We start from the raw sequence: 15,064 nt of genomic DNA, 5'->3' as shown, positions 1-15,064 counted from the left end.
ACCCTAACCCGGACTACGCTGAGCCAATTGTGCGCCACCCTATGGGACTCCCAATCACGGCTGGTTGTGATACAGCCTAGAATCGAACCAGGGTCTGTAGTGAAGCCTCTAGCACGGAGATGCAGTGCCTTAGATTGCTGCGCCACTCGGGAGCTTAGGGCCCCCAAAAGGCTACTTGTATTTCATTAGGAATGTAAACAGCAACAAATGTCAGTTTTGATGTTTGAGGTGGCACAAATGTCTTATATTAAAACCAACATAAAGTTATAATGATGACATGATACTTTGTTACAACCATCTCAAACAAGGTATTGGTTTTGTTTGTATTTCAGAACGTACAGTCTAACTTGAACATAATTACACTAGAATGCAGTCATATGCCTAAACAAATTGTTTATAGTTTTGTATACATTTTAGGACTGGCACATGGGAAAAGCTGAGTCAAATGTAAACATTGGGAAACCTGTAGATAGTTTCCTCTAGGGATTAAATAAATATCTTGGGAATCCTTCAGCCCATCCTCTTCCCCCTCTCCTCATATAGGCTCTACAATTACCATTATTCTTGCCATAAATTATACCACAAAGTGAATTGCACTTGCTTTTCACTTTACCAGGCAGGTTTGATGAATCCTAAGGCACAACACATCATCTCAACAAATCTTCACCGCAATGCCAGCCGCTGTCTCTTTGCCATTTAAACCACTTCAAATCATTTTCATTGCCCCACTATTAAAATGTGTAATTCATACCTGCCATTTGCGTGATACATAACACAAGCCGCTCTCACTCTCTTTAACTCTCTTTCTCTCTCTCTCTCTCTCTCTCTCTCTCTCTCTCACACCGCTCAGTCTCTCCAACCTTTTCTATCTCTCTCTCCTGTAAATCAAACAACCCCAGGTGACAGGTCATGCAGATTTCCCACAAGTCAGCAGTGCGCAAACATCCATCCAGGAGAGTGGTGTATTACCGTCAAACCTGATGGCATTATGTACGCTGTGAAACTAATAAACAGCTTCATTCACCCAACGCTATTGCTCCTTTTCATGAGCGTTCTGTCTCTTTCTCTCTTTTCTCTCCCTCTCCTATCTGTCACAAATTCATCCAGCTGCAACTCTCCGCCAGCATCAGAGTTAGCCATAAATCACTTCTGTTGTCTAACGCGATCCATTTGCCCAGAACACGGGGCGGCTGTTGCAGAAATTGGGTCAGGAATAATCTGCAGGGCAACAGAGCCTCTTGGGTAATGTAGCCATTAGCAGAGAGAGAGAGAGGGAGGGGGAGAGAGAGATCCCTTGTACGCTGTAAGCTATGACATCCAAGAAAAGCTGGCTGATGACACTGTTTTATCACTCCCCATCAACCACAGGGTGTGTGTGTGTGCCTTGTTTGATTGGGCCTATTAACGTAAAAGCAAGCAAGTACTGTAGCCTAATAATGTAGCCTAATACTGTAAGAGCAAGCAAAGATACAAAAGGTACCAAGAAGATAAAAAATACAGAGTTATTTTCAATGTGCTACATTAAAAAATATATGTTTTCACCCTCTAGTCTAAACACTCAAAAGCGGTTTCTTGGTCAGAAAGCATTATCTAATCTGTTAACAATTATTTTCACTGTAACTGATACAGTGGTGGCTCGCTTGAAAAAGAAAAAGTTTCACACAACAACGCAGTAAGTCTTGAACTTTAACAACAGCACCACTTATTAAGTTTCATCCAACAAGGCTAGAACTTCCTGTATTGCACACTTCAAGTGTCAGAATATACAACCTGGTCTCAGAGCATTTCGTATAATTCTGTACATAAACAGAATTATTCTGTACATAAACAGGACATTAACAGGTTAGGGTTAAGGTAAGGTTAATTCGGTAAATAAACAGAATTATTCTGTACATAAACAGGACATAAACAGGTTAGGGTTAAGGTTAGGGTTATGTTTAGGAGTTAGGTTAAAGGGATAGGCTTAGGGGAAGGGTTAACAAAAAGGGGTACGTTTACGGATAGGGGAAGGGTTAGCTAAAAGGGTTGAGGTAAGGGTTAGGGGAAGAGTTATCTAACATGCTAAGTAGTTGCAAAGTAGAAAAAAAGTAGTAAGTAGTTGAAAAGTTGCTAATGAGCTAAAATGCTAAAGTTGTCCGTGATGAGATTCAAACTCACAACCTTTGGGTTGCTAGACATTCATGTTATACACTGACCAACCACCCTATGTTCATGTTTTGCCTAGAGTAACAATCTTTCTTACGTAACCAAACCAAACATAACATATCATACTAATTTGAGGGTCCTGGATTTACATTTACTATGTTACGTCTAGTTTATGAGACCAGGCTGGAATATCCACTATGGCTCTGATTGGCTGCTGATGGTGTGCATCTTTCTCCCTCTCTCCCATGTTTAGCAGGCCACTGAGTTGACCATCTCATAAGTACAAATGACACGTTTCACATTGGCTAATTTTCCAAAGAACTGTGATGACAGATGAAAATAAAGAGTATGTATATCTTAGACAGGCAACATAAATACAACCAACGTGTTTGACACCATCTTATCATTATGTGCCCATGTTTGAGGAGAAGCAGCACATAAACCCATCTGCAGCAATGCTACAGTGGCAGGCTACACCTGAAACCACTTGTATACATAGATCATTTTGAAACTGTAGTCCCATTTTTGTAATAAAGTGTTCATAACACTGTTGTTAATAACCCATGGTGTTAGTATTAGTAGTAGTAGGCCAATGAGCACTTGTTACAACAGACCTATGAGGCTTAAAGTACAGTATAACATTGTTCAAATTTGACAAATATAAGTTGAATATGGAAAAACAGCGACCCTACATTGTTTTTAGGCTACCAGGCAACCTAGATGTTTTAAAGTTTTTAATGTATGAATTCTGGTCTACTGGAAGCTTATGCCACAAGCTAGTAAAATGTTTTAGTATCGCTGTTCACCTTTAGAGGCCTAGTTAGTTGCATAGTCGTATGTTTAGAAGAGAGTTTGGCCAACTGCAGCTGGATGTCATGTTGATTGAAACGACCAAGGCAGAAAGTTTTACAGAAAACAGAACAAATAGTTTTTACTTAATAATCTTTGAGCTGCAGTGTGAATATTTATATATATTTTCTCTTAATCTAGTTTAACCATTGTACAATTATGAACTACATTTTTCCATCCCTGATTTTCAAAGACTGGATTGAATGCCACAAAACCTAAATCAGGAAATGTACAATAAATCCAAACCCACGTTTCATTGATATAGAAAATTTATTGAATGAGTGGTTTACTTGGTAGGCCTATGATTACAATAAAAACAATGACATTTTCCCCAAATGGAAGCAACGAGTTTGCACTTCCCTATCCCCAAATGTATAAACCCAATTTATTCTAGTAGCTTAACAGATGAAGGTAGTTGGACGTCTTGGACCTCAATATTTCATATTCACATTCACATTCACATTCAATTGAAAATGTTTTTTATGCATCCAGAATTCGTTTGGGAAACATAGTCCACTTGATTGCATCTGTATTGCAGTGGCGAAATTCACCAATTTAACGTGTTAAACGAGGGAGAACGCAAAATCAAGGTACAAAATAATGATTATACACATGGTGTATTTTATACATTTAGATACGTTTGTTGCTTCCTGTTAAACATACAGTTGCTGCATAATAAGAAATATATATTTTCAACAAATAAAGTGATATAATAGACATGAGTTATGCCAGACATTTATACGAATTATACTGTAGTGTGTTAACGTGTTATTTTTGTGGACTCTCATCACAGGCATTAAGTCAATATTCAATCTTGTTATACAGATTGTACAATGGTAACCCTGGTAGGCTGCTGCCAGGGTAGTATAGTGGCGTTGGAAAAGCGATAGATCTTGGAACTGGTACCCGGAGCAGGGAGCTATCTCTAAAAACAAGCGGCATTCCGACCAGTGTCTGTGCGGAGGCGTGTGCCATGTTCGCGGCCTCCAGTTCCGCCGACAGTTGTCGCTTCCATTTGTTCCTGCGGTTCTGAAACCACGTCTTCACCTGAGTCTCTGTTAGCTGTAGACTGGATGCTAAACAGGCTCGCTCGGAGCTGCTCAAATACCTCTTCATATCAAACGTGGATTCGAGCTGGTACACCTGACTCCGCGAGAAGACGGTACGAGTCTTCTTCTTGGACGAGTTGCTCTGCTTGTCCGCACCGTCTGTCTGTCTCTCCTCGGAAATAGGGGACATTGGATTGCATGGTCTCTCTTGTTCCTCTTTGTAATCCTGCAGCAGAGGCTGTGTCAAGTGCGGTCGCCGTGCAATCCCGTCACGGACTGAAATAAGTCCCGTTGTTGAACCTGCATTAAGGAAAAAGACCAGTATATATGTGTGTCGAAAGAAAATAAAATGTGTCAAAATATTTCAACAAACTAATTTCCCAATGTCCTCCTCGGTATCATCTGTAGCCTATCAAAATTGACAAATGATGTAGGCCTATCCTGAAGATAAAGCATCGCATAAAGATACTGGATGCTTTAGTCTATATTGCCTTTAGATCAGCTTGTCAATTTTGTATCTCAAAATGTTGAATATGTCTCAAAGGTTTCACACTTATTTTTTCAAATGCTTTGTGTTGGTAAACCCAGGTTGAGAACATCCCTGTTAAAACAATAACATTATTCGATACTCGGTACAAGAGTTCATTAAGTGTGAACTTTGACTCATTCATCGACAGTGGAAAGGTTGTAAGTATCCTTTTAAATAAACAATTTAATTTTGACTATGCCTGGTGCACAATATTAATTAAATCAGGTTACATTTAACGGTCAATTGACGAAATGCAGTCATTGTGAAAAAAAGGTTTAATCAATTAGCAGACTCGATTGGAATGACGGGGGAAACATCCTGTTAATTATTTGACCTTTCCCCTGTTCGCGGATGTAGCAGTAAAACGACACATTAAACAAAGTGAAGTGATAGCCTACCTACTATCTGCAGTAACAAACATAGATAACTCTATAGTAGCCTAAGTTTACAAGCTTAAACTGCAACAAGTACTAGGTTACTTCTGCCGAAGGTTATCATAAATACGTTTATCATTAGTCCTAGCCTACTTTACACTATTGTTGACCTATTATTAGGCTACAATAATAGCTTAATAATACATATAAAATAATAATAATAATAATAATAATAATAATAATAATAATAATTGGTCTAGGCCTAATACTAATAATGTCCCGTTAGATACCATACATAGATGTATACATTATGTAGCCTATTTCACCTTTTTACTTTGGAAGCCTATATTTTCGAATACAAAATGTCAGCGAGGGAAATAAATACAAGCAAAATCTAAAAGCAACAAATAATTAGGCCTACATTTTACGCACAACACAAATTACATTCAGTGATCTACTCACCTAAACATGAAAAATTGAGTGGTTGATGTCGGTTGCATGGCTCGCTGTGACCACGATCCGAACAGAAACAGTCAGCGGAGTCCTCCCCACCGCTGCACTCCTCTTCTGAAGACACCGACAGCGAGCGCTTCCTCGCAAGCTGCAGTCCCTTGGAACTCTCCTTCGCCCCCGACCGTGGCTTCTCCGACGACGTGCCCAATATCGACTGAATAGTGAAACTGGAAATTGGGGCCGACGAGCACTTGCTTCCGCTGTCTTCTGTGGTACTCATTCTCGATTCATAACAGTAAGATTAGGCTATATCTTAGTTTTTGTATTATTTTTCTCGTATTGTTGGTCTGTGAATACTCACAACTCTTGCGTAAAATAGTTTGGAAATAGTATTTTTTAGATAACCGTTTTTAGAAGTTGAGGGGCTTGGGTTGTTTTTTCTTGGAGCTCAGGGAACATGAATGTATTCCTGGTCTACATCCACGCGCTCTGGACTAAAGACAGTATTGTGGCGTTGCCTCATTTGCATGTAGGTAAGCTCTGCGTGGGCCAATCACACGCTCAAACTAAGCCCGGAAATTTCAAACTCGTGTCAAGGTTCTGAGATAGGATGAAAGGAGCTAAGGACAAATAACTACAGGCTGTCGTTTATTCGAGCATATAGCCTACGTCCCTCTTTGAATCCGATCGTCAAGGTAGACAAATAGGCATAATGGCACAAGCAAATCACAGATGTTAGGCTATTAATTTACTTCAAAAGGCTACATATACAACATAATACGTTTTGGCATAAGCATAATATTAATCGCCTTTTGTTTAGAAACTGGTGCAACATTTCTCTTATTAGGCTATATCAATTCAATTGGACGTTTTGATTGAAAATTGACAACATTTTAGGCAATGGATTTTGTGTAGGTAAGGTTTCTAATTCACGAGTCTTATATTGTGTATTGTTGTGCTTTGTTTGTTTTGTTTTTGTGTGATATGTTGACAACTTGACATAGGCTTACCTAATATTTGGGGCTGACTACATTTTAAGTGGACAATAGACTGGAGAAATGGGAAAATGGGAAAATGGTGCAACCATGTTTGTCGCCATTAGTCTTTCAATGAGGAACATCAGTGATTTTTATATTCCTTTTTTTTCAACCACAAGTATTGCATATTTTGTTGATGTAATTTTACAAATTCATATTTTCACATATATTGCAAGACAACATAATAACAAATGATGACACTATAGTAGACCCTTGTTAATTCCCTGCAATACCTTTTGAAGTGAATGGAGATAATATATTCTATATGTTTTACATCGGCATGCAAATTGATTTGGTCACGACTCTCCCTAAGTCTATCTAATATAATACTCAACAATTTAAACCTTTTCATTTTATATAGTGTTAAATACCTGATTTGCGATATTCTCTCAAATAACAAACCTTTATCCCTAACACACTTAGCTCAAATGGTATAATAGCATACCATTGACACACCCTCAGGGGGGAATACAAACCATGTTATCTGTACAGTCAACTGTAGACCCAAGTAGGGGCCTACTACACAATGACCTCGTGGAAGAAATGGCATGTATTCTATTAGCCTTGTGGATGGTAAATTGGTCAGATAATCCAACATACATTCCTGGGTGTTGTTCCTGGAACTAATATGGAACCCTAACTATTTTATCCTGAAAATAATAAAGTCATTCCACGGCCATTATCTGCGATTAAGAATTAATTTGATCATTAGACCTACTGCAACTAATCTGCCTCGCGTGGAGTGGAGGCCTGCTAATTGATTGACTAATTGATTGGAGGGTGGGGGCGCGCCCCCGCTCCCCATCTCCCTCTCTCTCTCTCTCTCTCTCTCTCTGACAGTGTCTGGTGGGGCAGCTGCGGGGTTTGAGTTCGCGGTTCTAGCACATTATCCCTCGTTACTTCTTTCTAAGGGACCCTAGACACATAACAAATGGTCAGCTTTAATCAGAATGTCAGCGCCCGAACCCTCGTGCTGCTGCGCCTAGGGATGGGATGACGACCCCGGCCTTTCTCCCTGTATTCTCTTCAATATTGTTCTGTATTGTGGTTTTGGTTAATCCTCTGATAGGAGGAAGGAGTAACGATGACCATGGTGATGGTGATGATGGTGAAAACCCCTCTTGTGATTGTCAACACGAATTTAGCCCAACAGCAGTTAAACGATCTTACGAATGCATGTGACCACCAAGATATAGGCTACATTTACTGGGGGTAATATATGAATGAGGGCAGTCACAGATGCACTGGATTTAGGGTGACTACACATAAATGCGTGAAATCTCCCATGACAGTTCAATGGGACGATTTATACGTGCTATTTTCAAACAAAGACCTTTGTCAAAAGCAGCCATGTCTGTTTAAGCTTTATTTATACCCTTATATCATTATCAAGAAATGATGACATAATTAATCCGACACTTGAATACCAATTAAACTCCAGATGTTGAAACATATCTGAAGATATATTTTCACGGTGGCCGATAGGCCTATATCAAAAGAAATTAGGCCTAAATGGCGTTATCATTCATTTTAAGCCTATACAATATATGCCAAATAGTAACGTGTCTGAAGATCCTGAAATTACCCCTCTGATTTGCAGAAAACATGTTCAGAAACAGCATGGCGCGGTCTAAATTCGTGCTCTATCACAATGATAGGTGTTGTATGGCAGCCCTACTGCAATAACAGAACAAGATTTTTACTATGAGAAAAAGGTCTTAGAAAGACAGATGAAGTTATGAGCAGCTTTGATCTAAGAATCAAGCTTCGATAAATATTAAACAAAGACCCCTACACGTGTGTATTATGATATATGACGTGTCCAACTCTAAAATAAGGAAATTACCAGAGAAAATGATATCAATAAATTTTGTAAGTATAAACGTTGATTATGTTTCGATTTTCATTCAAGGATCTGAGCCCTGCTCCTTTTTTCAAATCGCAGAGAGAGCGAGAGAGAGGGTGTGTGTGGGAGGGGGTGGTCGTAAGAGCAAAGCAGAGCGCGAGCCCTGGAGGTGTACAATTTATGTAATCTGAGGCTGGAAATGAATTGGGTAATTTATTGGAAAACAGAAAGTCAAGAAGATTGGATCAGTATAGCCTATCCAAGGGCTCCTATCCATCAAGTTCCAATTAACAACCTAACCATTGAGTTTTAATGGCTTTCCAATTTACTGCCCTGATAGACTCATCAATTCCTCGGGGAGAAATTAAGAAAATCGACCGCCCCTTGGCGTTTCGGTGTCATTCTTCACAGCAACTATATGTCAAATTAAAAACACAATTAAAATTTAAACTGTTCCAATCAGACGGTTCCCCGCAACCTATGTTTCACTTAATAGAACTTTGATGAAAATCTGATGCTTGCATTCAATCACGAAAGCAAATGGGATACTATTGTAAAGAAGATTTCCGTTTCCTAAAAAATAAGTAAGTGTCAAGAATGTGTTGCATTGACGTGGTTCTGGGGGTTTCTATAGGCCATAGCAACATTAGATTCCCTAAAAACACGCCACTTCGATACAGCTACGACTTTTACGTAGCAGGATAGCAGAACGTACGCAGCAGGTTAGGATAATTAACATAGCAGGTTAGGGGAAAGGGTTGGGGTTTGTAGGGAGTCCCATTACAATCCCATATATGTCTAAGCTGATGTTTTAGTAAGATGATCAAATGTGGCCAATTTGGCAGAGCATTCATCCAAACTTGACAGCAAGGACTACACAAGACATCTCCTCATACATCTCGGAGTTTAGTTGATGGATTTGAAGCATCCGCTTCTCACCTATAGGCGTAGCCTATGTTAGAACATATGAACACATTTGCATAGGAAATGTGTATATATTTGAAATTATAAAAAATATATTTATGTAATCGATGTATTGTTTATACATTACCACAAGCCTGCATACAATTGTAAATATCGAATATATGTTAAGCTCAATTAACGTTTGCCTAGGCCTATATGAAGTAAAGTAATTGCACCAAAATATCTCCAGAGATATTCGCATGAATCACATGCGTGAACAGATGCCCAGGGTTTCAGGAAAGGGCTGAAAATACTTAAACTGTTGTCACTTGATCAAAATGTAGGCCTAACTGACACTATAACATTTGATGGGCCCGGCTTAAAATCAGCACTCAACTTTCTATTCTAATGTACTATATTGAGCCGCCCGCGGTTATGTCCATTGGCCCGTTCCTGCAAATGTACTTTATCCGATTTTTGCTCTCGCCCCTTCTCCTTTGCATAAAGATGTCCTACAAATGGACATTATCGAGTGCCAATTTTTTTCAAATCATGCGCGCAAATCAAGGTCATAAGCGCAACCAAAACTGCCCGTGAACAATGCCCTTATTTGTAACAATATTTTACAGACGTTTGCAGATCAATATCAGCGCGGGGAAGAACACCATATCAATCTATTAATTCTCTGTAATGGGTCCGTGATGAGTTTGCATGATCTAATACGTCAATACATTAGTGATTATCAGACGATATTTGAATGCGCACTTTGTATAGTGGTGCGGTCATCATAGAGTAGCTGCTGATTTGTTTTCGATAACTGCATTAGAGACAAAAGCAGAACACGACCTTTGAGGCAAAGAGTTGAGTGGTTTCTACTCAGATGGAGGGAATGCTGAATAAAATGATAAAGTTATCTTCAACAGTAATTACATATAGTTAACTCGTTGCATTTTGATATTGATATTATTCCACCTAACATTAGATAATACATTTGTGAACTATTTCGCAACTTCATAGGCTAATGTTGTGTGTCATTTCAGCCACTTTATCTCGTCCAAAATAAATATGGGAATGAGTGACTGACATTAAACAGGTGAAACACGATTTAACGAAGTACATTTCCTTATGGATTAAAAGGAAAACGTCAGTCCACAAAATATCGTGGACACAAAATGTGAAGGTTTGAGGAGGGAGTCTGCGTCAAGCGTTATCGCGCATAGCCTATAGGCTATCAAAACTTTTGAACTTCCTAAAACCTTTATGTGGCCCCATGGTGATCGAAATACTTTACAAAACTTTTTCACAAGATACCAAAGGTTTTCTACTGAACAAAAATGTAGCATATCAATTCGAGCATTTCGAGCAGTAGCTCCACGTCAGAAACATTCCACAGGTGAATTGTAGGCATGAGCACTACGGAGACATTGGCATTGGTGTGTGAATATTTGTTCTTTTTTATTTCACCTTTATTTAACCAGGTAGGCCAGTTGAGAACAAGTTCTCGTTTACAACTGCGACCTGGCATAGCCATGTATGAGACCAAACTAAACGCTTTGAAAATGAAACCGAATTGAGCAAACCCTAATTCTCTATCTATTGCTGATCCATGAAAAACTACATAGGCAAAATAAACAATACAACCAGTAGGTGAGAGATGAAGGGCATATTTGGTGGGATAATTAGCCTACACCCGTCTAGTGCACCATTACCGAATACGGTCATAAAGGCTGCATCCACAAGTAATATGATTATTGTTGCAAAATTAAACGTATAGGTTTTTAAATTAAATGTTAAACATGAACCTATAAGGAGCTACGCATGCACACATGCACGCGCCGTACATACGCACGCACACACGCACATTTTTGAATAGCCTAGAATTAGGCAATTCATTTTTCTCTTTTGAATAGACTACATTGTACCATAATTTCGTCAAGATGGTGGCAATTACGCATCTAATTGACCGAGCCATTTTTATGTAAAACTACTTTTAAAGTACGTAACAGCAGGTTGATTACGCACCTGCTTATGTTCTTTACTCACGTAATCATTGATGGGACTCCCAAAATAAGCGCGTGGTTTTCGGGTAGGCCTACCTGTATTTAGTTCTGCAGTCAATATGGATGACAAATACAATCTGCACTATTAAGTAATAATCATAGCAAATAAAAAAGTGTTAGTGTGTGGGTTTAGCTAGTTTGTGAATCTGCGCCAATATATATGCACAATGCATCATGCATAATGTTGATTCATTCCAACTTTCGGTATTGTCCTTATGCTACATGGTATAGGCCTACTCACCACCTCCACCGTGTTTGTTCCAAGGATAATTGTTTCAATAATACCTAGCATCTCAACTGAAATAATCTAATTCAGTCAACAACTGCTATGGTAGTGCGTTGGGCAGTGTGTCTCCGAAGAGTGTAGGACACGTGGTCTGCTCGAGACCAGTAGCACTTGTAATTAGATAGGCCCAGTCGAGCCCCTGTAAAGGGAATAGACGCCGAATACCCTCTTCTTTGTACATGCCAGGAGTATACTGATTTCATCTCACACACGACATCATGTTCATTTTTGAAATTCACAACAATTATATTGGGTCTATAATAAAGGTTTGTTTATTTGTTGAGTTATGCTATTTATTTACATTATTCAACAATCAATCCTGTTCATGAAGACGTTTTGAAAGTCGACAATAGACTAATTTGTTTGGGAGACAAAGTGGCAAAAATATAACATTTCAGAACTGATGCCCTAGGCATAGACTGTATGCTACACCCAATTACACCCAATTAGATTATTGAATACGCACTGATTCGACATATTTAAGAATGGAATCATCTCCATTTATTTCACAACAGAAATCAGCAATACAATATCAAAAAGTTTTTTTTTCTGTACAAAGGAATAGCTTCAACAGGTAGCTCATTTCATTGACTCGATTAAATATATCCATATACATTTGTACACCATGTTATTGTTTCAAAAACACAAAAAGTAATGACATTCAATTCTTAATTGTGCTATAAGGACATTGTCGAGGAAGCAGAAATTAGAATCAGTACATCAAAACAATAAGCCTATAAGCTACAATTATATTGTACATAAAACAGCGTATCTTGATTGTCCCCTTTTAAAGCGCTTTGAGTAAAGAGTGTTGAGCCCGTTCGATATTCGATATTCCTAAATGGCTGAGAAAAGAGAAAACACAATGAAAACATCAGTTGGGGTCAAATGCTACGACCCCATGCGCTAGAATGCTATCATAATACATTACAATAATTTGAAGGGGGGGGGGCAGACTTCCTGAAATGTATTTTGGGGCAGTGTTAACTCCGTAATATTAATTTTTAATAAGAACAATATGCTATTGGCGTGAAATTATGCCAGACAAAATGTAAACTTCACCCTAATATAAAAATGCACAATATATCCTCTTTAACAGAAATTATAGGCCTATTTTTTATTTGTATTTTTTTTCCTTAGAAAAATATTGTTTTAGTTTGTATTGTGTAATGTTCTGTAGGCCTACGAGTTAGGAATATAGATAACAACGTCTTGTTTTTCAAACAGGTCTGAGTAGTGGCACAGAGGTGACGATTGGGTGAGAGTAATAGAGGTGGTGGGGGAAGGTGAGGAGCGACTGGCTCACAGGAACGTTGCCGGTGGCACTGCCAGTCTCTGAGGCAGAGTTCTCGTGGTAGAGGATGGGCACTCGCACTATCCTCTGTGCAGCGGCGTGGCTCAGATTGGCAGCCTCTAGTTCAGCGGCAAGCTGCCTCTTCCATTTATTTCTTCTGTTCTGGAACCAAATCTTTACCTGTGTCTCTGTCAGGTGCAATGACGCAGCCAATCCGGCCCTCTCGGTACTGCTCAAGTAGCGTTTCATGTCAAAGGTGGACTCGAGCTGAAACACCTGACTCCGGGAGAACACGGTGCGTGTTTTCTTTTTTCGACACGCTTTCTTTTCGTCACTGTCCTCGTTTTTCTTCCTGTCGTCTACCCCACTGTCTTTCTTTGTGTCCTCAGAATCACTCTCGTCTAGAACTATTTCATCACCACTTTTGTTGTCCTCGTCTTCTTTGCCGTCTGGATCGGATTTGAGCACCAGGTCTGGCGAGTCGCGGTCCGTGCCTGAGGTTGGAGAAGAGTCTCTTGCTCTTGCCTTCTCCGCAACTAAAATAACGACAGGAAATATATATGGGTTATAAACGTGACTGCATGTTCAATGCCTCGTTGTTACTAGATATGCTTGAGCAAATAACAGTTGGCTATTATACCTTTGAGTTGAACATACCCTCGACGAGAAACTTACAATGATGACAAACAATGGCCTAACTGAATGAAATGCTTATCATTAGTGACATAAAATACAAGACCCCCGAAAATTAGGATATGGATGTAGTTCAAGAATGATTATCCTTGTTTGAATGTCCTTTGACAGATGAAAGCTCAGCCCATAAAATCCATAGCAATTTCCGCTATACAAATTACGCACACATTATACGTTCTGTTTAATCATGTAAAAGGTAAAGAAAGAGAAGACAATCAGAAGTGCATGGGCTTACCTTCCGTTCTGTGTAGATGACTGGCTGCGCTGAGCGTGTAGGGATACCACCATGCTGAGGCTCGCTCCAGATAGTGCGCCGGTAAAGCAAACCTCTGTGTGGGTATCTCAAAGCGAGGAAAGTTAAAGTCCCCGACCTGGGATAGGGAAAAGCCCCCTTCAAACGCCGCCTTTGCCGAGGCGAAGATGGGCTTCGGTTTGGATGGTTTACTATCACAGTTAAGTAAGTTCTTAATGAAGAAGGGAGAGTCTTTCACCGGAGTGCACGTCTCTTGCGCCGTCTCGGGCATTGCTGCTTGGAGGTTGTGGTCCGAATGCCGTAGACCACAAATGTAAGTGTTAAAAGACTGGAATTAACAAAGTCTCACTTAGAAAGAGAGATATTATAAACTGGTAGGACTAACTGTCCTTCTGTGCGATGTTTTAAATGCGGAATATCTTCTTGATTACGCGGATGATCGAGAACGTAAAAAATAAATACAGATCAGAAAAGCAAATTGTCTTCAGAGAGGACAAAATAATATCAGTATTGCATCCAAGTCTTGTGCGTTCCTTTGTCAAAATGCAACTGTGTCCACCGCGTCAGTCTGGCGCCGGATGCTAATGATGAAATAAAAATGTCATCCAAGTTAAATGCGGAAAGTATACGGCGATTGGGCACGTACAATGGCAAATGGGATTAAGGAAGAGATGGGAAGTAGAACGAGGGGGAGAGAGACGGGCAGAGAGAGAGAGAGAGAGCGAGGTAGAGAGAGAGTGGGGGTGTAGGCTACACGATAACAACGAAGTCCACCCTCACTTTGCGCTTTGGTTGTAGGCTGTTACGCCCTTGTGTTATTGGTCTTATAGAGTCAAATTAGGTAGCAAATGAGGACAGAGTTGTTAGCACAAATGTTTGGCAAAAACATCGATGAAAGTACAATAGGCGAACACAGCCTATAGCCAATACCAGCAGAGTAGGCCTATATCATATTTTGATGCACGGGTTTGGGGAGATGAAAACATTATGGTGAATTAGAGGATTTTTTGTTTGTGGTCTGATTTATAGTTATTGATAATATAACCTAGATTCCGGAAGAGCAATAATCATTTTCGGCATGCACTGTAAGCCTATGGATGTAAGTCTTTTATAATGGTCATAATTTCACAACTCAAACACCAACAAAATAGACGCTCATGTCCTCAGATGAAGATAGGCCTACAACAAAGTAGGATATTGTGTATTAGGGCACATTTGGTAAAACAATTTGATTATTACTCAGTAGACCTAGGCTAATAAACAAAAAAATATATATATTCCCATAATAGTCCC

The 15,064-nt window shown here is 39.5% G+C and overlaps 2 protein-coding genes across 2 annotated transcripts; both read right to left on the bottom strand.

Moving 5' to 3' along the window:
* Nucleotides 1–3,245: 3,245 nt before the first annotated feature.
* Nucleotides 3,246–5,969, bottom strand: LOC115193707 (homeobox protein HMX2-like). Its single transcript, XM_029752636.1, has 2 exons — nt 5,409–5,969; nt 3,246–4,343 (listed from the first exon to the last, which is right to left on the bottom strand). The coding sequence occupies exons 1-2, from the start codon at nt 5,677–5,679 to the stop codon at nt 3,796–3,798; spliced, it is 819 nt and encodes a 272-aa protein (XP_029608496.1). The 5' UTR covers nt 5,680–5,969; the 3' UTR covers nt 3,246–3,795.
* Nucleotides 5,970–11,787: 5,818 nt separating this feature from the next.
* LOC115193706 (homeobox protein HMX3) lies at nt 11,788–14,464 on the bottom strand. The gene is made up of 2 exons (XM_029752635.1): nt 13,754–14,464; nt 11,788–13,361 (listed from the first exon to the last, which is right to left on the bottom strand). The coding sequence occupies exons 1-2, from the start codon at nt 14,040–14,042 to the stop codon at nt 12,751–12,753; spliced, it is 900 nt and encodes a 299-aa protein (XP_029608495.1). The 5' UTR covers nt 14,043–14,464; the 3' UTR covers nt 11,788–12,750.
* Between the last annotated feature and the right edge of the window lie 600 nt (nt 14,465–15,064).

This window comes from Salmo trutta, chromosome 5, assembly GCF_901001165.1.
Source record: "Salmo trutta chromosome 5, fSalTru1.1, whole genome shotgun sequence".
Taxonomy (NCBI): Eukaryota; Metazoa; Chordata; class Actinopteri; order Salmoniformes; family Salmonidae; genus Salmo; species Salmo trutta.
This window is presented reverse-complemented; position numbering and strand designations above follow the sequence as displayed.

Coding starts and splice junctions, on each gene's coding strand:
- LOC115193707 (XM_029752636.1), bottom strand. CDS start 5,679: ATGAGTACCACAGAAGACAGCGGAAGCAAGTGCTCGTCGGCCCCAATT. Junction 4,344..5,408: donor ACTCAATTTTTCATGTTTAG/GTGAGTAGATCA, acceptor TCCTTAATGCAG/GTTCAACAACGGGACTTATT.
- LOC115193706 (XM_029752635.1), bottom strand. CDS start 14,042: ATGCCCGAGACGGCGCAAGAGACGTGCACTCCGGTGAAAGACTCTCCC. Junction 13,362..13,753: donor TCATCTACACAGAACGGAAG/GTAAGCCCATGC, acceptor TCGTTATTTTAG/TTGCGGAGAAGGCAAGAGCA.